Source organism: Uloborus diversus, chromosome 7, assembly GCF_026930045.1.
Source record: "Uloborus diversus isolate 005 chromosome 7, Udiv.v.3.1, whole genome shotgun sequence".
NCBI lineage: Eukaryota > Metazoa > Arthropoda > Arachnida > Araneae > Uloboridae > Uloborus > Uloborus diversus.
In genome coordinates, this window is record NC_072737.1 from 57,397,335 (window position 1) to 57,422,724 (window position 25,390).

The 25,390-nt window shown below is 32.1% G+C and overlaps 1 protein-coding gene across 1 annotated transcript in view; it reads right to left on the bottom strand.

Moving 5' to 3' along the window:
• The window catches only part of LOC129225702 (sodium/potassium-transporting ATPase subunit alpha-like), a 156,142-nt gene extending 131,319 nt beyond the window's left edge, over positions 1-24,823 (bottom strand). The window contains exon 1 of the mRNA XM_054860179.1: positions 24,747-24,823. Within this exon, the coding sequence (XP_054716154.1) occupies positions 24,747-24,776 (30 nt within the window). The 5' untranslated portion in view covers positions 24,777-24,823. The remainder of the gene's footprint in view (positions 1-24,746) is intronic.
• Positions 24,824-25,390: the final 567 nt, after the last annotated feature.

Here is a 25,390-nt window from a genome sequence, read left to right on the forward strand (position 1 = left end):
GTTTTGGGTACGAAACCTTTCTGAAATCCTTGAGTGGCAATGAAAAGCATCAAATTGGAAAGGAGTGAGCCACTCAGTAGGGCACAAACGTTACTACGTAACTTCAGAAGCAATGAAAGAAAGTAGTATTTTACATAATTTACTTTTAAAAAAATTAATGAATTGAAAATTTTGCTGCAAACGTTTACATGTTAGTCATGAAGTATTTGAACATAATGTGGATGTATAATATTGCAGGCGATTGAGAGTTGTCATGACCCCAATGACCCACCCCTTGAGAATCCCTACACAAAACGGTCCTTTTCGGTGCCAAATTCAACTGTAATTGCATAAGGAGCCATTCATCAATTACGTAAGGATGATTTTGGCAATTTTACCCCCCCTCCCCCATGTAAGGGTACGTAAGATTTTTCAAAACCTTCTCCCCTTTTCATACGTAAGATTCCATTTCGTTTTTCAAAATAATAAAATAACGAATTTTATATCACTGGAATCAAAATTAAATTCACTATTATTAAATTAAACTTTGTGTCAAGAAATACTTTCTAAAAAGTTGGAATGAATTTTTTTTTGTATATGATATAAAACATGTCATACATAGCGCGATTTTTTAATTATATCTTACGCAATTCATTCTTTGTAAAACAAATAAAAAACAGCTCTTCTTCTAGACGCAAATGAAATATAATCCCTGTAGAACTACTTGACCACGCGATTTCAAATGTAAAATATCGACTTGGAAAATATTACTTAAGAATGCGTTTGAATCCCCCCCCCCCCCACCAAGTACGAGTATGTAGAGATTTTTCCAACCCCCTCCCCCTCGGGACCCTTACGTAATTTAATAAATGACCCCTAACGGGAAAAGTTTTTCTTAGACGTTCCTGCACAAAGATATGCTTATCAAGTTTTTGAATGGAAATCATCGCACAGTACTTTCATTCATAATAATCTTCGGATACTATAGAGAGAGAAAAAAGCGTTGTTTTAAAATGAACGACATCAAAGAGAAAAAACAAATAAGCTACGGTTACAAAAAGAAACTGAAAAACTAGTGTGGGGGGGGGGGATCTTTAAGAAGCTCGAGCCGACTTTTGAAAAAGTGTCAAATCTCTAAATTGAAAAAAAAGAGGCTCTGCTCATTTCTCTCCATTTCAAATGACACTGTTTTATTACAGCAAAACAAAGATGTAACAATTCCGGAAATTTTGAAACCGCGGAAAAAGTCCAGTTTTTTTCAGGAAAAATTGACTTACCAATTAAAATGTAGTTAAATAGTTCTATTTTCTTACAAAACTTAAGAATAGCTTAATGTAATATGCTTAGCGCTTTTATTATCAAAAAAGCCTTTCTGTTTTCTAACTGCCAGTCTTAGATTTCCAAGTTCAAAACGCTCAAAATTATCAAAATTATCCGATAATCACTAGGCAGCTAATTTGAGAAGGTGTGGTGAAGGTTTTAATAAATTGCTAAATCAAAATATTTCCACTAATTGATGTGTCTGATATAGTTCTGTCCTGTGTATACTTTAATAGTTTTATGACAGAAAAGTAACATATCTTACAGTTTCCATAATTGGTTAATGTGATACTGAACAGAAAAAAAATGTTGAAGGAAAAAAAAATACATAGGAATGTAAATAGTATTATAAATTTCTGAATACATTATTTAAATTTCTGAATACATTATTTTGTGCAAAAATTTTCAATTTTTTTCGACTGGAAACAAGCCCCTCCGGAGAAAAATTTTTTCTTCCCAAAAAGTTTCAGGATTTGTTCTGGTCATGTTTGTAAACACATAAAATGAAAATATATTGAGATCTTTTCTCAAACACTTCTACTAATTGATATTATTGACATACTAATTCTATTTTGTGCATTTACTGTGTTAATAAGAAAAGTAGCAAATAATGGAGGGAAATGAAATTATCTTAGAGCTTGCATTATCAAAATGTGTTTTCACGCGGGATACTGAACATGAAAAATATTTCAAAATTTCTAATTTTTCCCAAGTAGAAATAAATCCCTTCGGAAAAAAATCGTTCCCCCCCCCCAAATTTCAATTTTTCTCCGAACATTTTCATCTCACTCAGAAGCAAACTAAATAAAATATACTTGCAACAAATGTGTCTCATGCACGTTGCTTCAAAATATTTTTCTGTTAAAACTGATCTCTGAATACACTAATACTACACATTTCGAACAAATGGTAAGATAAAACTGGAGCTTAAGCATTAATTCCTAATAAAACATTCTCAGATTCTACCAGGAATTTATATGAGGGATCCAGTGCAACTTACAAAACAGATCCCGCGTAGACTTGTACCAGACATATAATGATGCAAGTTTCATTCTATTCAAAGCTATCGTTTATTTTAAGGAAACTTGTGGCAAGTGAATATTTATTCCAAGTAAGCTGGCAATAGGAAGAACACACTTTTGTTGAAAGAAAAAATATTTTGAAAGGCAGAGTAACTTCTTGACACTTCGAAACTAATTTCAATTTTCTTCTCATCTTTTATGTCAGCAAATTTAATTGGATTCTGTGTGGTAATCAGGATGCCCCAAGGATGGAAATTTCTTTTTTGAAACATTCACTCTTAAACTGTCGACTTGTTTGCTCTCTTCTTTTCAAACACGTTTCTTTAGCATTTGTTTAAATTATGTTAGTTACTAAGTTGACCATTTACTTACGCTATGATCTGTTTTGATTAATAGATCTTGCTGAAAGTTGGCCTGAGCCTGAGCGAGGCCCAAGCTTTTTGAAAAGAGGGTGAAATATATGCAGAGACGAAAGGAGTAAACAATATGGAGGGGGGCCCGTACAAGTCATTTGTGACGGGCTCCAAAATTTCTGTGCACGCCCCTGGTAAAAGCACTTATTTTCGCGAGCCTGCTAATCGCAAAAATTTAAGCCTTGCAAAAAATCTACTTTCGGTTCAACTATCAAAAAAATTGCGAAATTATCGTTATATTTCGCGAAAAATAAGTGCTTTTGCAGTGACTTCATAAAAATAATGAAAAAAAAAAATATATTTTAATATTTCTTTAGTATTATTTCTCAAACTTTTAAACTAATATTTTTCCTGCACGTAATGTTAAATATCGCCGTCTAATCGAATAATTTCCCCGGATAATCCAATAAGACTGTCTGCCTTTGTAACGATTTTTACTGAGAGAAAATTTGAATAAACGTAAAAAATAATAATCGTAAATGAAAAAACTACATTAAAGTAAAAAAAAAAAAAAGAAAGATTTAAAAAAATATAAATAATGCTGGAAGCAAAATGGAGGGGGGGGGAGGGGTGATACTTCTGTCAGCCAACACAACTGTCTTAACAGAAAAATATAGCCTCCGGATACTAAATAACAGGCACTTTGGAAATATAAGAGAGAAATGTAAATAAAACGTTCTTTATAGTTAGGAAATGTGTTATACAAAAGGGGTATAGTTTCGAAAGTTATACAAAAGATTTTCCAACACATTTTGGACGAATTATTGACTTTTTCAAAAATTAAAGCAGGGAAAAGGGTGCCAAATCAAAGGTTTCGGAAGCTCAAAGTAACTTAAAAGTTTTCGTCCGTATTTATAATATCAACTTGTGTTTAATTATTATATTATTTTGTTGTTTATTGAGTTATTTAAAAAAAAAAAAACCTACTAACATTCATTACTTCAACAGCTAGTGATTACTTATTACGTTTTTAGATAAGTGTTATCTGTTTGGTAAGGGAAAGAATATTTCCTCGTATACTAGAACAGATAGAATTCGTTTAAAGCGTGGTTCAACAGTATTTACATTTATCAAGTACAGTAGCCCCTCGGTTATATCGCGCTTGTCGGGAGACAATGAAAAAAGCGCGATGTATACGAAAACGCTATATAACCTAGTTCATTAAAAACAGCAATCCCTTTAATCTTCTAGTAAATAACACTTCCATCTAAAATTAATCCAGCCTACCCCAATATTAAATTGAATTTCTGAGCAACAAAAAAGAAAGAAAGAAAGAGAGAAAGAAAATCTCACCAAATGCTTAGAAAACAAAATTAAAATGTCTAAAATATTTCAATTGTTGTTTGGTGAAATAGGAACTTAAGCAATTATTTCTATAGTAAGCTTAAAATGGAATGCATCACTGTTTCATTATTGGCTGAAAAGGGAAGAAAAGAATATTTCCTGGAAAATAAATGATTTTACTACTTAAGCCCTTTAAGCAAAGTTTTAATTCTTTTTCGGGAGACAGGCGAAATGCCCGATATATCAGAATGCACGAAATGAGTTCACAAAAACTAGTTAATTTTACGAAATTAATCACTTTACGAAAATTAAAGTAAGAAAAATTGAGCTCATAACCAAAAAAAAAACCGTCACTGCAGATTTAAACGACTCAAAAAGGGTGAAATCGCGCTCACTTTCTAGAAGAGAACTTCTTGTGTTACTCTTCTGCGGTTTCCTCAAGCTTTTCTTGGAAACGCAGTTATAATGAGCAGGCGGGCAAACAGATTGAGAATACTGACCCTGTGACCTCTTAACCACAAACACATAAAAAACGAAATTTTCGTAGTAATCCATATAACGATCGTTCTGTACCATTTTGCTTACAAAGACGTAAAACAAAATACAAAAATTTAGATAAATTCTAACCTTTTTTAGTTGTTCTTAAGTTCAGAACTCGCTATTAAAGTTCAGCAGTTTTTGATTTTTTTGAGATTTCTTCAGGCAACTGAACTTTTTTCAAGTCACTAAATTTCGTTGCTGTTAATCCTGAAAGGAAATTTCTTTTCCGCCTACTGAAAATATTCATTTTCTCACAGCGGCGAAACTTTGTGTGAGTGTGGGAGGGGGGGGGGGTAGCGCAACGCCTTTCTAGTCCAACAGAAGTTGATTATGCTCATATTTTCTTTTAAGAAACTTAGTTTTTATATTTTGCTAGGAAAAATTAAAAATCAAAGACTGATAGCCGATAGCAAAAAGATTAATAGAAGCGGAGAAAAGCTTTTTGTCATTCATGAAAGGATACTTCTAAAATATTTGTAACACTGAAAATTAAAAAGTCAATTTCAACACACATGGAAAGCAAGTGAATTTCAAAGTTATGTTTGTTGAAAAATTCGCAACTTTCTTCAAACAATAAAATCCAATATGAGGCAGTGAAGCAAAGGGATGTAAGTGGAAAATTTAAAATTTGGACATAACCAGTACAAATGGTAGGTGAACTTCTTTTCTGTTTTGGGGCAAGAGATAGTACTTGTAGCCATGGTAGGTAGCGGGGCGTGCACAATGGGGGAAAAGGGACACCTGTTGGCCAGGGCTCGAACCTGAAGGAGGCTCAAAAATTTTTTAATAAGGGGTGATATATATGTAGGGAAGTCGGGATAAACAATATGAAGAAGGGGCCCCGTAAAAGTAATTTGTGACGGACTCCAAAATTTCTGTGCACGCTCCTGGTAGGTGCTGCTATACAGCATGATTAAGAAAAACATTTTGATGAAAGCCTACCGAGGACCTTATCTTTAAACACGTTTTACTCAAAACGTGAAAATGACCACTTAGCTTGTCACCGCCTCAACATCCCATGCGATTTTTTTTAAGTAACAGGAAAATTTGTGGTTGCTGATAACGAATCTATTACGGGCTAACTTGTAGACCATAAACTTAACTCCATAGTCAATCCATGAATATAAATTTCAATAGTAATAATAATAAAGTTAACAAATTGCACGAATGAAATTATTTTCCATCTTTCATTAGGGCAGGGGGAAGGACTAATGCTATAAGCTATAAACATTACTTAATTAGGGACAATATAAATTAAATACAAGTTTAAAAATAACAGTATGCACCCGATTATCAGCGGAAAAGGATGGCACCTTAACCGCGGATAAACGAATTTCGCAGATAATACGCAAATAAAATAAAAACGATATTATTGTATACAATAGCTATAAAATAAAATCAATAACGCTAGCATACATTTGAATTATAGCTCAAAAAGATTATTGTATTGTAAAAACTATACAAAAATTGCTCATCAAGCTAGGATACTCCAAAAACATATAAAGGAAAGAGGGGAATTTTAACTAGTTTACGCGCACAAGTAGTGTAGATCTGTGATTCAGTTTTCAACTAGAGCAAGTCCAACCTATCAACGAGTCTCCAACCTACGGCCCGCGAGCAAGCTAAAAAACTGAAATATATTTTTATTTAGTAATATGGATCTTTTCAAGCATTTTATAAGAAAACTAAGCCAAGAAAATATCAAAAAACTCTACTAAGCATGATCTTAGCCAGAGGGGGCAGGAAAGGGCAACTGTCTCTCCCTAGAAGAGACTTTCCTTTTTCTCCCTAAAATCCCAGAAGATAGTTTAAAATTGAATTTTTGGGGCTTCAATTTCAAAAAATTTCTGGAGGACAGTCGCTTACCTGTTCTTTTCACTCTAATTTGACCAAAAATGCCTAAACCATCTGAACTGAAATATTGTTGGATTGTTGCCCCGCCTTGCCTCTAAAAATTTACAATGAAACCCTTGAACAAAAAAAGTTAGAGACCCCTGAACTAGAGTGCAGAAAAATTAGTAAGAAGTGTGGATCTAAAAATTGTTTCAACTAGTCAGTTTTCGATGACCTTGGAATGTTTGATGTTATTGAAAGGGAGGAAGAAGAAATATGAATGTCCAAAAATAGATTTTTCACTGGTTTAGTTAAAACAGGTGCATTAATCCGCAATGCGACTGGTCCACTTGAAGTTTAATCTGAAACATGCTTCTACATAAACTGAAAGCAAATCAGTTATTTTCTCCAAGTTTGCATTATGTAGCAAAGCTAATTTCGACATTTAAAACACTAAACTGATCCTGTGTCCAAGAAAAATTTATCTGAAATGTAAAATACAAATTACTTCAATGTAGATTGTATTATGCCCCCCCCCCCTTTCAACAAAAACTCTACATTAATTTATTTTTACTTATTGACTAAAATTTAAACAAATAGAGCTAGTATTTATTATTTATGTTTATAACGAGAACATTACTAAACCTTTTTTTACAATTTAACTTGACAATTGATATACTAGCAATCAACACATAAAATGGTGGTTAAACGAAATTAGAGAAAAGAGAAAAAAAAAAAAAACAGTAATTTATTATTGCATCAAATGTTTCATTGCTAGTTTAGAAAACCTGTTGGTCGCGCTTCTAACCATTAGTGATAACTTAATGATATGCAAGAAACAAAATTTTCTACCACCGAAAATGGGTTCGAGAGGGAGATCTAAAAGCAAGACATCAAAAACGCCAGCTAGCAACAAAACAAGTTATGAAAATTTTAATCAACTAGTTCTGATGTTTCTTGCAACAAGAGTATGTGTTTTACTTTTTTTTTTTTTTATTTATTTATTTTAATGCTGAAGGCCCGGTTCACATAAAGCGCTTGCGCTACTTCAGAACCATGAAAGACTAGAACTAACGAGAGAAAATTAAATACCAAGCGATAATAAACGAGAACGTCCATTAGGTATGCATTGATAAACAAATTGGCCAATCACCGATTAATCGGTAGAAGATGATAGGCAGTCTTGCATAATCTAGACGAACGCGCGAACGGCGTTCGCAGAAAATGTTTGGCTCTGCAGCCTTTCTCCAAAAGCCTTTTAAAGCACATGTGTAAAAAGCAGGGTTGGGTTTTTTGCCGGGACAGTGGAAAAAACCATGGCAAAAATGGAAAAAACCGGCAAAAATGGAAAAAACGGCAAAAACTAATTGCAAATAAAGTAGCATTATATTGTTAATCAAGAAATAGTGACAATATAATATAAATAATGCACTTTAATATTTTAGTTATGTCTCTCCATGTTACTTCTAATTTATAAGGTGAAAAATAAATAAAAAAGAAATGTTGGGATTGCAAAACTTAAGATTTTAAATGTTTGCTAAAACAATTTCTTCAGAATGAGATAATTCCTTCAATGTTAAAACAAAGAATGTTTACTTAAGCTTAGTAAATTAATAAAAAGATTGAATTCTAATTATATATATATGCATATATTTAATTAATCACTTTTTTTAATCCCACTAATATATTTAAGCTATTTAATTAATAACAGAATATTTACTTGAATATAGAAAAATATTAACTTTTCCTCACTAAAGAAATAATGCATTTACATGCAGTACAGTACCTCAAGATTTCTGCACACTAGTCGCAACTCTTCAAATGTGTCCTGCAAGTTCTGCTGCCATAGAGAGATATTTCTTAAATTTTTCTTTTGTACAATCAAAAACACGAAACCGTTTGTCAGTTGCTTCTCTCACGAAACTAGTTTATTGCTATGCCATGCTTAAACAACAAATAGGTTTTGATGAAGATGGTATATACTATGATGATTTAAGAGATATTTCAATCTAAAGAAATGTGTATTTTGCTTTTTAATTACTTTTATTTTTTTATATTTTATAGTTGTATCTTGATTAAGTATACTTTATATAGATATTTAGTATTCTGTAAAAAAATGCTATAATAAACAAGCTAATTCCCTTTTCATTGTAAGTTAATTATTTGTCTTAGATGTTACAAACTGAAATTTTATGTTAATGTTTAAAAATTTAGAAGTAAAAATGCTCCATAACTTTAAAAGTAAGTTAACCCTTAATTTTCTTTAAACTATAAAAATAATTAAATTAAAATTTTATCAAAATCTTTTCATGCTTTTACTTTTATATAAAAGGAAAAAAAACTGTCCGTAAGTTGTTAACACAAAATCTATTTTTGCCACTTTGGCAAAAACTGGCAAAACCTATTTTTGCCGGGCGGTAAAAACCGTGGTTTTTTCCGCCCCCGGCAAAAACTTGCCAACCCTGGTAAAAAGATAATGGTTTTGACAGTTTTCTTCAGTTGGTGAAAAATAAGCAAATTATATGTTATTATTAAAAAAAATTAAATGATTTAAAGCACTTTTTCTGTCTCTTTCATATTTGTATATAAATTTAATTTTTTATTCAAGGGTGAGTTAGGCAAAATAATTATTAGCAGAAAATTTTCCAGTTAGGATTTGTGTTCGCAGAAAGCTTTTCATTTCATCTAAGTCTGATTGATAGGCCGATTACCAAATAGGCGGCTGATGATAATGATGATGTTGTTTAATACTGTAAATTCCTCAACCCCATTTTTTATTTTCAATTTGATTTATAATTTCGACTGCTCAGAATCAATTAATAGCTCGTTTCTTTTTGGTGACTGTTGATTTATTTTTCTGCGTTTTCATGTTGTTTTCAAAAACATTTAAATTTTATTCAAAGTATGCTAGCCAATTTTCTTTACTTTCTCCGAACTGGATACAAAAATTCAAATATTTTAGTTGGTTGCCCCATGATCAGAAGACATACTGAATTTAGTCGCTTTTTTTTTTAAACTTATTAGTTGCCATTTAATCCGCAACTTTTGTTTGCTTAACCCGAAAAAAATTAATTGAAACATGTTCTAAAAAATCAAAACATTTAAACTATAACTGCATTTTTGTTGAATGAGAAAGTAATAATTTTTAAAACAAATCATAAAATGTATGTTCCTTTCCAGTTATGTGTATAAACAGTAAATACAATAACATAATAGAAAAACAAAAAAGGATTTTTATTCGAGTCGGAGTATTTCCTCAATAGTATGAAGTGAGGCGAGGAGAAGCAAGACAGACATGACCACCTACATTTCTCTTTAAACAATAAAATTACAATTAGCACTCATTGTTTATGATGTGACATTGTTTGTCACATCATTCAACATAGCTTCTTGCTCCAGTCACTAACAACCAAAAAATATTTTTCTGTCGATTAATTGGCAAAAACTGGCCGATTATAAATATTCTGCAATATGGCTGGTTGTCATCATTACTGCCGATTAATCGGTGCATCCCTAGTTCACAGCGCAATCGCATCACGTGACAGACCTCTACGTCAGCATGTGAGATTTCGTAATCGTTTAATATTTCACTAACGCCGGTAAACATCGGCGATTCAACACGGCGCAATCGCATCGCAATCACATCATCATGTGTACAGGCTACTCCATCGATCTTCCACATCGGAGAAGTAAGATTCAAATTTTCGTCTTCTCAAACTGAAAACTCAAGATTATTGAGCAGTCACGACAAATTCTGCTTTTTACAATCGTTTTGAAAAAAATTGGAATAAATTTTGTTTCCAAAAATAAATCCCTTACTATATTTCCTTTTCATGCAATCAATTTTTCAAACTCATTCACAATTATATTTTAATATTTCAAAACTAATTTTCCCTTCTCTCAATTAAATTTCAATTAACTAAGAAATTAAAAGACAAAAATTTTGTTTTGCATTATTAATTCTCTATTTCCATTTATTAATAGTTATTTCAAAATAAATAAATAAAATATGTAGTAATAATATTCGCGGTTCATTTTCACGTAAAAAGACATACTAAACATATCCAATTTTCTCGTTATTTTTTTTTTTACAAAGAAGTCAGAATTCGTTTTAAAGTATATTTTGGAGCACTCAGAATTAAAGAACGACCAAAACGCGAGAACTTCAATATCATCGCCACTTTATACAAACATACATACAAACTTATGTATTAAATATAGAATGAATGGATCATTTACATTCCGAAACTAATTTGTATTACAAACTGAAACTTAACTAAGAAAATCAGTTAAAATATTTTTATTTTATAAAAAAATGTATTTTAATTCTTTTACACGTGTACATACAAACACATTCGATACAACGGTAACACCACTAACTGTTACAGTACAGCAAAAATTAGAATACATTTGTAAATCATTGAATTCCGGAACTAATGTCCCACCTATAAGTACAAATTATACACCACGACGGAGACATTAATTACACTTTAACAAACGAATGATCATTTTGAACTCAGTAACATTCAAACTTTTTGGTAGTTTAAAAATGAAGAAAAAATCGATTGTAAGTTTGTTCAAAAATCTGGCAATGATGCTGCGGGAGAAGAATATTGATTGGAAGAAGACGATCCAGACGGTTGCAGATAAAAAGCCAAAACGTTGAAATAAAATCTATAAGTATTACACACTTTTTCTTCAAAATGGAGTTCGTTAGCAATACGAAATTCAATTGTAAATGTTCAATTTGTTGTATAGAAAGCAATTACAAAAATTAGAAATCGGAAAAGATTTTCTCGGAAGCATAGTACGTTAGAGTGCAAGCTGGGTGAAATTTCTTTTAAGAAAAAAATTATGTGAAAAATGATTAAGTGGAAAATATTCCAATTTAACAATTTTTTCGCACTTTTATCAAGGTACCACAGTACTATTAGTAAAATAAAGAAAAAGAAGTGTTAATTACTTCCGGGGAAATAAGTTCCCAGTACAAGTCAGAAAATTTATATAGAACTTAATTTACAATAAATAAATAAATGATATTTTATCTCGCACAACAATTCTGTATTAGCTACCAGTTTGTTTGGCACTCTTGGTTTCCTTAAGAGGTTAGCCATCTCCAGCTCAGTCACTTTCCTATGCCGGGCTGATGAGTGCTAATAAGCACGAAACTGCAGTCCTCGGCTGGAAATGACAGAGCTGGCGGTGTATTTCACGTATTTCTGCCTTAGCCCTGGCTATAGGGCGGTAACTTACTGAAATACAATATGCTTATACTTGAAGTTTAAAAGATGAAAAATTTGCTCAAAAGTTTTAAGGAACGATTGAAATTCAGAAAAAAAGTTGAAGAATCTCATCCTATTATATATTGTAAACCATTTAATTATTTTTTTCTTTTTTTGTGATCTGAAATCAAGTATCAGCGAAAAAAATATTAATATTTTAAATGTGAAAAACTTTCCTTATGGAAAGTTTTTCACATATATGATTCGCTATAATGAAGCGTAGAACATTGCTTTACTATTCCAATTTGCAGTCTTAAAAATAATACAAATTAATATTGCAACATCCTGCTTTTGTCTAAAATGGTCTCGCTATTGCACAAAGATATCAAAATGCAGAAATGTGATTGTGATGTTTGTTTATTAAACACAGACCGGTTTGCAAACTATATCCCAATGAGAAGTTATCAAGTTAGATTAACTAGCCATTCCACTATGTGGACACCCACTGAATGAGCAAATAAATAAACAGAGCGGGTTTATCATCCTTGAACTTCAAACAAGAAGGTAAACACTGTAGGTACAAGGTTCATTAAACATTCTCAAACACGATATTTTACTTTCATTTTCAGTTGCTAAATGAGTAAGTTAAAACACGAAAGACAAAAGGAGCAAATGACGAATAAATGCAAAAAAAAAAAAAAAAATTACGAAGACTTATTTTTTTAATGAAGAAAAATGGCATAGGGATTTTTAGTGGCGAATTTAGTGGTTATGGGGTCCCGTCGCAATGCATTTTCGGGGCCCTCGCAGCCGAACAGAACGAAGTAAAATATTTTCATGTAATTTTTTGATGTCCCTGCGGGGTCCCCTATGTTGTGGGGGTCAATCGCGACATGGTAAATCCGCCCAAGGTGATTTTAAAGAACAAAATTTTTTTCAACCTAGAACTAAACAGCGTTGAATTGCAGCGGCGGAAAATTAATTACAAAGCAAGTACGGCAATTTGTGATGTCCGTACTGGATATTACACATTAATCTACGTATTTTTAATTTTAATATGACATGAAAGAATTGAAATAGTAAAATATTACATCGAAGATTATGTTAATTTTAAAACTAGATCAGAAAAAGCCCCATTACACTATGAATTGACTTTCATAATAACAATTGCAGGTCAATTTACACACGGTACGAATTCAACGTAATACAATAACTCCAACACGAAATAAGCATGATAAAAATAAATAAAAACCATTTCCATGAATTATTTAGATCCTAATTCATTTATTCACAGAAAATAAGTTCTATAATGATTATATAAACAATAAATTTCAGGTAACTATCTATGCTAAGTTCCCAAAAGCATAAATAAAGCGTTTACCAGTTTCTACGGTCAAACAATTTTAAGACCATTCACAATTTACATCTAAATAAAATCTAAAATATTGTGCCATAAAAATCAATGCTTCAAAAGACTACTCCTGTCATTTAAAATTTTTCTGGAGGGGGGGGGAGGGAGGTGCAAAAATGTACACTCAATGCAAATTTTATCAAAAAACGACAAAAACTACACTCACTTATACGTAAACTAGCTGCGTTGCCCGGCTTTGCCTGTTCTACTTTGAAAATAAAAATTGTGTCAAGTAAGTGACGTATATTCAACAAGCAGGCATAAATAAAAGAAAGAAAAAACCCATCATGCAAAATTTCCTCTCCAAACAATGACAACAGATATTAAAATACTTTTAAGAAATTAAAATGAGAAAGATGGATTTAAAAAGCGTAACCATGGAAACACAAAATAAAATAAGTTTAAGGATTGAAAATGAGAAAGATGGAAATAAACAACGGATTCAAAAAGCGTTACCGTGAAAACGCAAAATAAAATGGTTAAAAACTTGAATAGAGAACAGATTTTTGAACTTCATTTAATTCGCTTGCAACTTTTTTCCTAATGGAGACAGAGGGTCAAACTTTTGACCTTAGGTCAAGTTAGATCAGGAGTAAAAAAAGCAGCTCTTTCTAATGGTGTCAAAAAGAAAACTGTGGGACAATTCCTTCACTTTTTATTGATAAATTTAATAAAGAAAGTATTGCCTAAATTTCAGCAAAATTCGAGACAAAAATGTAAACAACTCCAGCCGTAGTTAAGTTAGATCATTGAAACAAATTGCGTAGAACGCGGAAAACTCTGCACTATCCAACGATATATAATATTAATATATGCAAGTAATTTTTCACCCCCATATTCAGGAATTTGTGAAAATTTGGCTTAAGTTGGAATAAAAAAAAAGAACTATTCATCGAATCGTTTTCGAAATGGTCTGCAAACCTTTTCTGGACTTTAAGGAACAAACTGAATATTTCATCGAAATCGGCCGGGTAGTTCTCGAGTTTTGCGAGTTCAAACACACAGACGCTTTTTAGAGGCTTCATTTTATACTATGTATAGATCTATAGATGCATTAATATTTACAAAGCCGGTTAGAAGGGGGATGCATCCCCGACACCCTGAATGACGGGCCTGCTAAAGACTAGACAAAATGAAAATGTATCTTTTAAATTACTAGCGCAAATTCTTTGTTTGACACGGCACACCTGAATATCAACTGAAGAATAAGGTCGACAACCTTGCGGTACAAACGAATACTACATAGACTTCCTACGCAGGAAGGCAAAGGGTTGAATCATCACACGTGCTTTGAGTAGAGAAAAAAAAAATCAAAACAGACGCACCTTCTGAAACAGGTGGTAATCATAATCTTTGCATAACATTTTTTAAACTTCTTTTCATAAATTGAATTAATTTTTTTTTTTTTTTTGTCTTACAAACCAAAATTTAAAGCAGAACAATTCATGTGCGAGTCACATGTGCTTTGAAATAAAACAAAAGAAAAAAATAGTAACAATAGTTTCGTTATTTCCTATAGTTCTTGGAACTCAAGGATGACGAAAGTTTATTTCCACCGCTTTATAAAAAGGTAAAACTAGAACGTTTGAGAACATTTTAAGAAAATTTGAGAAACAGTTAAAAGACAAGTTTTTAAAGCATTTCATCACTATGATTTTCATCAGTGGCGTACATAGCAACAACAGAAACCCCCGCGGTGCGATGGATGGGGGGGGGGGGGGCACCAGAGGCACGAGGGCGTACGCTCTGAAAAATAACACTTCGTTAAAATTAAAAAAAAAAAAAAAAACTGATGGGGTGCACTTATAAATCTTGTGCGTGGGGGGGGGGAGGCGCACCGAAGTGTATGTCGCTACTGGTTTAGAGGCTTGTTCATTCAGTTTCCACATTTGGTGAATTGTTAAAATCAAGAGCTCTGGGAGGTCGACCCAGGGGCACCCCGAACCAAGGGCGCCCATATATTTGAGCCCCCCCCCCCTTAAAATTTTTCCTATGAGCGCCCTTGCCCCGAACTAACATTTTTGGAAAGGAGAAAATTCTCAAACAGCCAAACGAAATTTCGAATTTAACAAATTTATAAAATATGCACTCCTTACCCCCCCCCCCCTTCGCGCCGGTGTTCTTTCCCTATCATGCCACATGTGAACCGATATAAGGATTTGTCGGTTGTAAGTAATATTATTGAAGCTCAGTTCAGTTTTCAAAAAAAGTTTCTGTACAAAGACAAAATATAATAATAAACGCATTAAGTCAAAAACTTAACAACCCAGATTGCTCCATTATTACAAAATCTGAAACATTACGCAACTAATTACGGGATTAAACATAACAGGCCTCCAAGAATAAATAAAAGTTTAAAAAAATGTGTCCATCGTAGGAAAAGTGGCGCGTCTGAGAATTACGTCTCTAATCGCTTTCGAACGGGAAAGAAAAAAAATCAATTGGCCTACATTCCACAGCAAATACGCTGCCGAGCACCTGGTTTCCTGATCCGATTTTGAAATGGACTTCGATGCACACACTTGTTAACAAGAAATTTTATTAGTTATTTGTTGACAACTGTTTTTTTAAGAAAAGAAAACTTTTTCCGCGGTTTAACAGCCATTAATCTGTCTTCTCGACTTTTCAAATAAAACAAAAACAATGTTGGAGAGTAATAATTCAACCTTCCCTTATCATTTTTCAAACACGTTCATATTTATTTACATCTCGTTTTTTTCTCACGTCAAAGAAAGCAAATACACTTATCTACTACTGTATCAAATAGACAAAAAGTTATCTGAGGAGCAAAAAATCGTAAGGTGTAATCATATCATCTGTTGTTGATATGAAAGAAGTTTTCAAGATGATCAAACGCTTTTAAAATCCTTACGTTAGGAACAATTAACGGTTTAAAAAAAGAGAATCCTTATATATTTATTTATCCTAAAATATCATGTCTTTAAAATTTTAAAACCTCTTGAAAGTTACGTAATAGTTATCAATTAAAACTAAAAGGGAAAATTTAAAAATATTTTTTTGAAAGAAGACAATTAAAAAAAAAAAAAAAAAAAAAACCTCAGAAATGAAATTTTTTTCAAAACAAAATTTCAACTAAGTATGTATTTGATAATTATTTTCTTCATAGGAGAAGATTGCAAACATTTAGCACATACTAATTAGCATGAGTTTCTTTCTAGACTGTCTATATAAGTGCCATTATTCTGTACTTTTACCATAAGACAAAGGTATCAAGAAAAAATTCCCCTAGCCATACAAAAGCTGCACAGCAGTCATAAAGAGATTAAACTTTGTACATCAGATAACGCAGAGGAAAAGAATAAAAATTCCAGATCTAAATAATTTCTAAATCAATGAGTGAAAAGATGTATTTTTCCAACCGTCAGAGCAAGCATGACAAATACCTGGGTGTCATGAATTTATTTAAATTGAATGGTTTTTTTTGGGGGGGGGGGAACTAAAAACGTCAGTTTTACTTAATTTACATTTATGAATTTAACTGTTGTCAAAAACTAATACTTTTAAATGTATAAAAACATATTTTAAATGCTATTACTTTATTGTAAAACTTTTATAATGAAATGAAACCCATTTTGATGCAAATGCACATGAATTTTAGTCCATGGCAGTGGTTCATGCTAGAGCTTCTATAAGTAGGGGCCTTAGTTCATGCTAAACACATGAGAGAAAAAAAAGGGGGAGAAGGGGGAATATGGGGGAAAAAAACAAATTTTCCCTTTCAAGAGATAAAAATAAAAATTATAGATGAACAAAAAATTCTTTTTAAATTTAAATTAGACTTTTTCGACAAAAATCTTTTTAGTTCAAAACAAATTAAATCAGCTTTTTAAATAAACTACTTTTTATGCACACAGCTAGGATTTAATTTCTAACAAAAAGTGCTGGAGCCCTATAGTTCCCACAACTTTTTCTCAAGTGTAAAGTGTCTAAATGTTGTCTAAAATGTTAAAATTTACATAAAATTGAAAACAAGTGCAGGAGCTTAGCTCTCATGGGCTCCTATGCAAATTAAGTCCTGTATAGAGCTGGTATCTTAAAATCACAGTTTTACTTGAGAAGACCCGACTAAGCGAGGGGGGATCATGGCAAGGACTGCAGCAGTGAAATATTTAGGGAGGATCTCTTTTAAGGGGGGGGGGCGCTCTTGCTCTGGGGAGAATTTTGTGCTGTTTGTTGGGGGGGGGGGAGGGCACTGCTGTTTAACTTGCCCACTTTTCTTTAAAAGTACATTATGTACAATGACATACAGTATACAGTTTACAATTTGCTTTTAAAACTTCAACTCTTTGATTTGATAAATATTTCCATAAACATATAATCTTCTGTTTCATTAATTTATATGTGCATGCTTCAGTTTTTTCTCACAAGAATTGATTGAAGCACTATTAATTTTTAAGTGTCCCGTTTTTCCCACTTCACATAATAAATAAGCATAGAGCAACAGACCCCATTGGCCAATGCTTCTCTAACACCCACCTTAAACCCTTGTGCTGTAAGATTGCAGGGTTGTTTTCCTAGGGGGGGAAAAACCTAGATAAAGTAGCATCTAATAATAAAACAGTATGACATCTTAAAAGTGTCTACTGATCCCAGAAGCAAAATTGAAAACCAAAAAGATAAGGTGCACTGGTAATAAAAAAGATAAAACTAGTAAAATTTAAAATTTTCAAGACAGTTTCTTGAGGTTAAAAAAATCGATTAAAATCTTGGATTTTAAAGATTTCAAATGGGTAACAAGCCCACCCATCAAGTTAAGCTTGAATTTTGTACACTACCATCTTATTACATAGCTCATTCAGGGTTTTTTGTGTATAATAATAAAAAAAAAAAGAATAAAAGCTTTTGTTCTAGCTTTTGCTTTTACACATCATGGCAGAAAAAAACTTAGTTTCTCAAACCCAAGCTTTCCCACTGTTTATTTCAAGCATATGGCAAGTTTTAAGAGATAAGATTGCTAAATGATTTCAGATATCTCTTCCACCTACTAAATAATAAGTCAAAACTTTCTTAAACAATATAATGAGAGAGCTCATAGCTTTTGTCACTTTTTTATGAAATCGACCTAAACAAACACTATGAAAGCAATCATTTACTTGCATAATTATTATTTTCCCTCATAAAATTTCAGGAAGATACAGAGCCCTGCCCATTTTAAGGTAACATTTGATGCACTCTGCCCCTTTTCTGAATGCACCTTTGAAATTTAAAGCATTTAATTACAAAAAAGATAAAACTTCTTTCTCAAGAAGTAAAAATTTGCACCTAAGCTTAGAATTTAAATATAATCCCCTTATTTCTCTTGTCCACTAGGATGGCATGAGAATTAGTTATGTAGCAGTGACAAAAATTAATAAAAATTGAATTTTCATTAATAACAAAACTTTGTTTCTGATATGCAAATTTGTGTGTATTTTATTCTTCATAAAACTTACATATTTTACAGCTAAAACTTTTAACATAATATTTACTCTTTTTTTGAAACTAAGATTAATTTTCAAACAAAAATTGTGTTGCTGCAAGGTATTGATTTTAAATAAATAGATTTTTGTTTATAACTTGAATATAATCCGAATTTACTCAGTTTCCTAGCATAATGGATTAAACTAAACATTTAAAAGGCTTATTTTTTAAAATGACTGTTCAAAAACAGGACTTGGTATGCATAATAATAATGGTAGTAAAAGCACCTTTTCTACAACAAAATTCTTTTCAGAAAATGTCCTTTTTATCGAGTAGAAATGTATTTTTTATCAGTAAGTGCCATGTCTCCTTTCTGACCTCACCAAAATACTAATAGTTATCTTCATTACCAAATGTAATACATGAGCTTAGTTTATATAACGTTCTCTAATTGCCTTAGACAAGCATAAACAAGGGACTACTGCAGAAATTCCTGATGGATAAACTAGGGGTGCTGCTAGCCACACCATTATTTTTAGGTTCTTACTTTTCTTCAAGGTTCGTTAATTTAAATCAGCATAGCTAAAATCAATTACAGACATCGTAAAAATTTAAAAATCTTTTTGTTGTTTTAGATTGTGTTTTTCTAAGTATGAAACATATTACATTTGCAACCGTTCAATGCAAAGCTACATAGGCCTACCGTAAGAGGATAGGGCCTCCAGCCAGGGCCGCTGAGAGGCCATGTCAGTCTAGTAGAAAACTAAGGGCTCGGCCCTTGAGAACTCCGGCTTGGAGCCCAAGTAGCATAAAATTAAAACGTTTTATAGAAGATGGGAGCCCTGGCGACCAGTGACAAGGGGCCTGCCTTGGCTCTCGGCGGCCCTGCATAGGAAATAAGTGGTATTGCATCGCAGTTTGCAGTTCAAAATGCATGAACGGAAAACAATATCATAAATCGTAACAAAAATTTTGTGATGCAAAAAAAAAACTAAATATTATTTGAATGTGAATGACAAAACTAGATGTTGATGCCATGTATACTTAATGATTTTGGTGACTATTTTAATAAATAAACAGGGTGCGAATGGTTTTAATTTTTAACTGGCATAAATTCAATTTTTTGAAATTTTCTCACCCTAACTATTCTTGCATTTGTAGAACACCCATTTACAGCAGTTCTATTTTGTAAAATATACATGATAAAAGTTTGTAACTGAAGTCATTGTTCAAAATAGAGACGTACCGAGTACTCGGTAACTACTCGGTACTCGGCCAAATTCTGATCAGATACTCGGCCAATACCGAGTAGTTGCAAAAAATTGAATATTGTCCAAAACAGATACTAAAATTTATAAAAAAAGAGCAAGCATTATATTCTGCAATCATTTACAATTAAAATTTATAAGTCAAATTTAAATTTTGAGAATAATGAAGTTTGTAATGCTTCAATGGAATAAATCTTTATTTTAATGTCCCCAAAGTTAATAAAACTTATTTATTAAAAATTACGCAAAAAATGTAAGTATAGAAAATATGGAATTTTTATATTAAAAATGGTTTTTTGCTACAAACAAAAATTAGTTATAAAAAATGTAAAAATAACTTTGCTTAAAAAATAAAACAACCTTAAAAGTACAGTGCAGGAACTCTGCAGACACGTGTTTTGGCATTACAAGGAATTCCTTTTTCAATGCACAAAATGGGGGCTCGTAGATTTAAAGGCATCCGACAAAAGTCGTATTTTTTTGTTGAATGTCTTTACATTCTTTAGCTCACATGTTATGCACTGAAAAAGACGTTCCTTGTAACCGGGGGGGGGGGGGGGGGGGGGGCAGAAACACGTGTCTGGAGTGTTCCTGCACATTTGTTTTATCTGCTTTTAAAAATTATTTATGTTTGGCAGATTAGAACTATAATTGATTGGTATACAGTGAAACCCCTCCTAACGGACACCCCTCTTATGCGGACAATTTTTAATTCCCCAGTTCCAATGCAAATAACATTATTAAACCCCTGTCCTGCGGACACCTCAATATTGCAGAAAAAAAATTTGTCCTGTTAGTGTCCGCATTAGAGGGATTTTACTATTATTTGTTTTAATTCCAACTTGATTAATCATAGTAAAACCTGTAAAGTTGACCACCTTTGTAAGTTGACCACCTGTCTATGTTGACCGCTTTTGTCTGGAACGGAATTAGTCCTATCTTATATAATGAAGGAAAACCTCTGTAACTTGACCACCTCTCTATCTTGACCACCTGTCTATCTTGACCACAAATGAACACCAAATTTGGTTTGGAGTATTGTAAAAAACCCTTTGTAAGTTGACCACTTGGTTTACTTTTTAAAATTTTATTTAGCAAATTATTATTTTTTTATTATTATTTTTTTATAGCTTTCCAAGAATATTTTTGATGTCAGATCAGCATTTTACCAACTAAATGAAACAGCAGCATAACTAAACCTCCTTTTGAGTTTGAGTAGATCATCATGGGGTTATAAATGTATATGAGAAAAAAATAAAGCGAAAAATTTGTAATTTTTGATTAGCTATGAATTTTTAGGAACTATTAATACCAAATGAGTAACTTTTTATAAACAATAAGACTTTTTTTTTTTGATCAATTTACTGAAATTTTAAATTTGCATGACACATTATATGTCATTCTGGGAAAATAATCTCTAAAAATAATTGAATAACATTTTAAATTATTGTTTCAAAGTAATGCTAAACAATGAAAGTGAGTTGAAAAGAAAGAATAAGTGTCAATTAGTCAAAAAATGAATACATGGTGCAAGAAATGACAAAAAAAAAAAAAAAAAAAAAAAATCATTACCCCCTTTATAAGTTGACCACCTGTCTAAGTTGACCACCAAAGTACTGCACCGCAAGTGGTCAACTTACACAGGTTTCACTGTACCTTTTATTTATTTATTTTTAATTTAAAAAATTATTTTTTTGTAAAATTTTTGACACAAACAAAATTGTATATATATAATGCGTAATTAAATTTCAGCAGGAATTTAGTTTTAAAAACTATTATATGGACAAGGAGGTTTATACTACCATTCCAATAAGTTCAAAATTCATCACATGTGTGTCGGTGGTTCTTCTTAAAACATAATTGGTACTTGGAACTCGGCCGAGTAGTGAAAGGCCGAGTACTCGGTAACTCGGTACTCGGCCGAGTACTAAAATGCCGAGTACTCGGTACTCGGCCAAAGTGCTACTCGGTACGTCTCTAGTTCAAAAGTTTTAAAATGCATACATTAAATTTTACATTTTTTTAAAACTTGTGTATTTTTTTATTGCAAATGCAATTTAGCAAATGTTGCATAACTGCTCCTCAATATTAGAATTTGACGAGCAATACTGTTCCTCAAATGAAATACTTATCCCCTTCTCACACTGAGGGGTCATGGTGCAAACTGTATCACTAAAACTTTTAGGAGTCTTAATGTTTTAATTCTTTCCTTGGAGAAATCTTCATGGTATTTGGGGAGAGCTGGGGGGGGGGATGCTATTGCTCTTTGGGTAGGATGGGCACCCCTGACATATTCTTCTTTCAGTAGAGTGTACACTTGAACAACAAATTAACTACTTATTTTTCCAGCATCACTCAATATTGCTTTTAATACTCAGAAATAAAATAGTAAGCTAAGGAAAACACGCAGCTCTTTATACAATAATTTAACTTTGAAATGTAAAATTATTCAGTTTAGCATTTTACGCTTAAAACATAGTTGAGGCAAACAACCCAACAGCATCGTGAAAGCTACACGGATCTAATAACAGCATTATGACGAATGACCGTGCCATGTTAAGGGATTGCTCCAACAATAGATAATGAGTGACCATGGATAAAACCAATGAATTTTAAATCTTAAAGTCGAGTATTCCAGTCAAAAATGCTTATCACACCACAGATAATGATATTCCCTTTACATTTATGCAATATCTCGTGAAATTATCTCAACTTTTAGGTAACCTGCATTCCTAATTTAGATTGCATTTTCATAGTGTTTTTCTCTGTATTCCTTTTAAATTCTCTCCAAAACTTCTGATAACCAGGCATCTATTTAATGGCTCTGATGAAAGTCACAGAATTCAAGCTTGACAAAAAATTATGAAAACACCATCTGAAACATTTGCAAAAGCTTAATCCAAGTAGAAACCAGTCCTTTATTCCTTTAATGTACTTTTAGCACTTTCTTATTCCAAATAAAACATTTTCTTTCTCATCACTATCACACAGCACCTTGAATTTTTCCAATTTTTATCATATCAGATAAAAATTGGAAAAATTTGAAAATGAATGAAAATAATTGTTATCCATTTATTTATTATTTATTTATTATGTTTTACATTTTCTTTCTCATCACTATCACACAGCACCTTGAATTTTTCCAATTTTTATCATATCAGATAAAAATTGGAAAAATTTGAAATGAATGAAAATAATTGTTATCCATTTTATGATGAAATTTCAGAAAAACATACGTCCTTATATTTTTCATCAGTAACACACAGCACTTAGAATTTTCTAAATTTTATAGTGACAGATGAAGTTGAAAATGTTAACTGTCATCCATTTTTGATGGAAACAAAGCAGTAAATTCCTGGTGTTATACATAATCCATGTTGCATTTACATCCAATTCACAGGGGTTTTTTTCAGGCATGTACGAATTAAATTAAGTAGCAGTTGATAAAATCTTTTTCTTCGTTATTTAAGAACTCATCCACTGTTTGCCAAAAATTATGAAATGTTAACTATTACCTATGAACTCCTACTTCATGTTTTAAATTACCTTACCTAATTGCAGGCTTGTCATTGCAGGGGTCAGGAGGGAGGGGGACACTTGTCCCCCCCCCCCCCCCCGGACTTCAAGAAGTCTATTTATTTTCATATATGTGGGCGTGGTTTATGCGACTCTTCAATATAATATGCATGATTATAAGCCCTTTCACTCCTCCGCCCTCCCCTCTTTGAAAAAATGTTGACATGACAGGTTTGCATAATAAGTGTACATGTTAATGAATTGTAAAAATGGTAAAGTTGAAAAATGTTTTAATCATTATAGAATGGCATTTAAAATATGAGTGTTTCTAACAAATCAAATTTTAAAAATTAACGTGACAAATGTCTGATCTAAAATTAAGAGAAAATAAGGAGTCAACGTTAGAAATTCAGAAAAGAAATAGAGTAGATTAGAACTAGTTCTTTAAAATCATTAAATTTTTCAAAATAAAATTGCAGTTGTTTCAATGAGCTGGGCAATACTAAGATATCCTTTCAACAAACAGTATATAACATATTTTAGTTTCAAGCACAGCTTAAGGGTTTGAGTAATCAGAGTATCTTTCATTATGTTCTCTTTCACTTTTAATGGCCAAGAAAATGAATAAAACGGAGACATTAATAAATAAAATATTTTACAAACCTAAAATCTAAGGGAACGTTTTAAATAAATGAACTTTGAATTAAATACTTTCATATGTTTTCATTAAAATTCAGTTATGTAGTTGAATAGCTAAATCGGTTGTTTTATTGATGAGCTATTATATAATATGTAACTTTAATAATAAAAATCTTGATTTTAAAACTGATAACATTGAATAAAAAGGGAATAGTAGTAGTATAGAAAAACTTGTAGAGCAAAAAATTTAGTATGAATGATAATTATTTATTTTGAAAATATGGAACGTTAAATATTTATACTGATACGCGCTACTGATTATATACGCTACTGGAGTTTAAAGAGTAAAAGATTTTTGGAAAGAAACTTGGCGGTTTTCAAATCATAATCAGCTGCATAAACCTTATAAAAAATGTTTTTTTCAAACACTTTTTAAAGATAAAGGAAAAGAAAAACCTTTAATGAAGTGAAACGACAGATATCGATTTTTGAAAAGCTCGTATCAGCAAATATTTGGAAATGGGTAACAAACACAGCAACGGACAGAATGTTAAAAAAGCAAATATTTTCTATGTTGGTAATTAGAAAATTTCATACTGATATCAATCGTTTAAAAGCCCTGTGTAAACCCCCTCTAGTTGGAATCGTTCAATTCCGCCCGCCCAGCCCACTAGAATTTAAAAGTCTGCTGGGTGGCACGATCGTTCAGAGAGGCCCCAAGTTAAATGGGCCTCTTGCGAAAAAAAATTATTGCGAGCATATATCTCCAAGTTTGCAATGAAAGCTACTATTAGACAATGCATTAAAGCACATGGAATCCCAGAATAGATGAAATATAATCCAATAGGCGAGTATAAAAATAATAAGATAGCACAGACCTGCTCATCGTCCTTATCTTGCGAGGCCATTTTCCCATTACATGTACCGCACTGAAGGAACTGACGTCAGGCGTCCCTACTCCCTATATACGGGTTCTTCGCGTCGCTCTGACGTCACGGTGGCCGGATAGAATTGGCGCTGCAAAATTCAGATCGCGATTCGCTTTGGCGATAAAAGGGTTGCTGGTGATGTGAAAGAATGTCCGTGCTCGGTTCATGGGATTGAGAATAGCGGTTTTTGCCTCCTTTGAAATTTGCCGACTGCTCTGGGCAGTGCTTTTTTGTTGCTAACGTAAAAATAAATAATAATGATAATAATAAAACTCTTTAGTTTCTTTGCAAAAAAAATAAAATAAAAATAAAACATATACGAATTTCGAAGAATTTTACGCGTCTCTTAGACAAGTGATCTGCAGCAGCAGCATCCTCTTCATCTTCTTTTAGCGAGGGAAAAAAAGAAACTCTTAACTAACAAATGTTGTTTGAAATAAAATATTCTTTTCTCAAAATATAGCCTAAAAATGTTCGGCGAAACAATTTTGCTTCTGAAACAAGATATTTATCACTAAGCACCACAGATTTTCTACCACAGTATAATTGGGTTGTTTCCAAAATTGGAAAAATTTTAGGAAAAGGCATTTTTT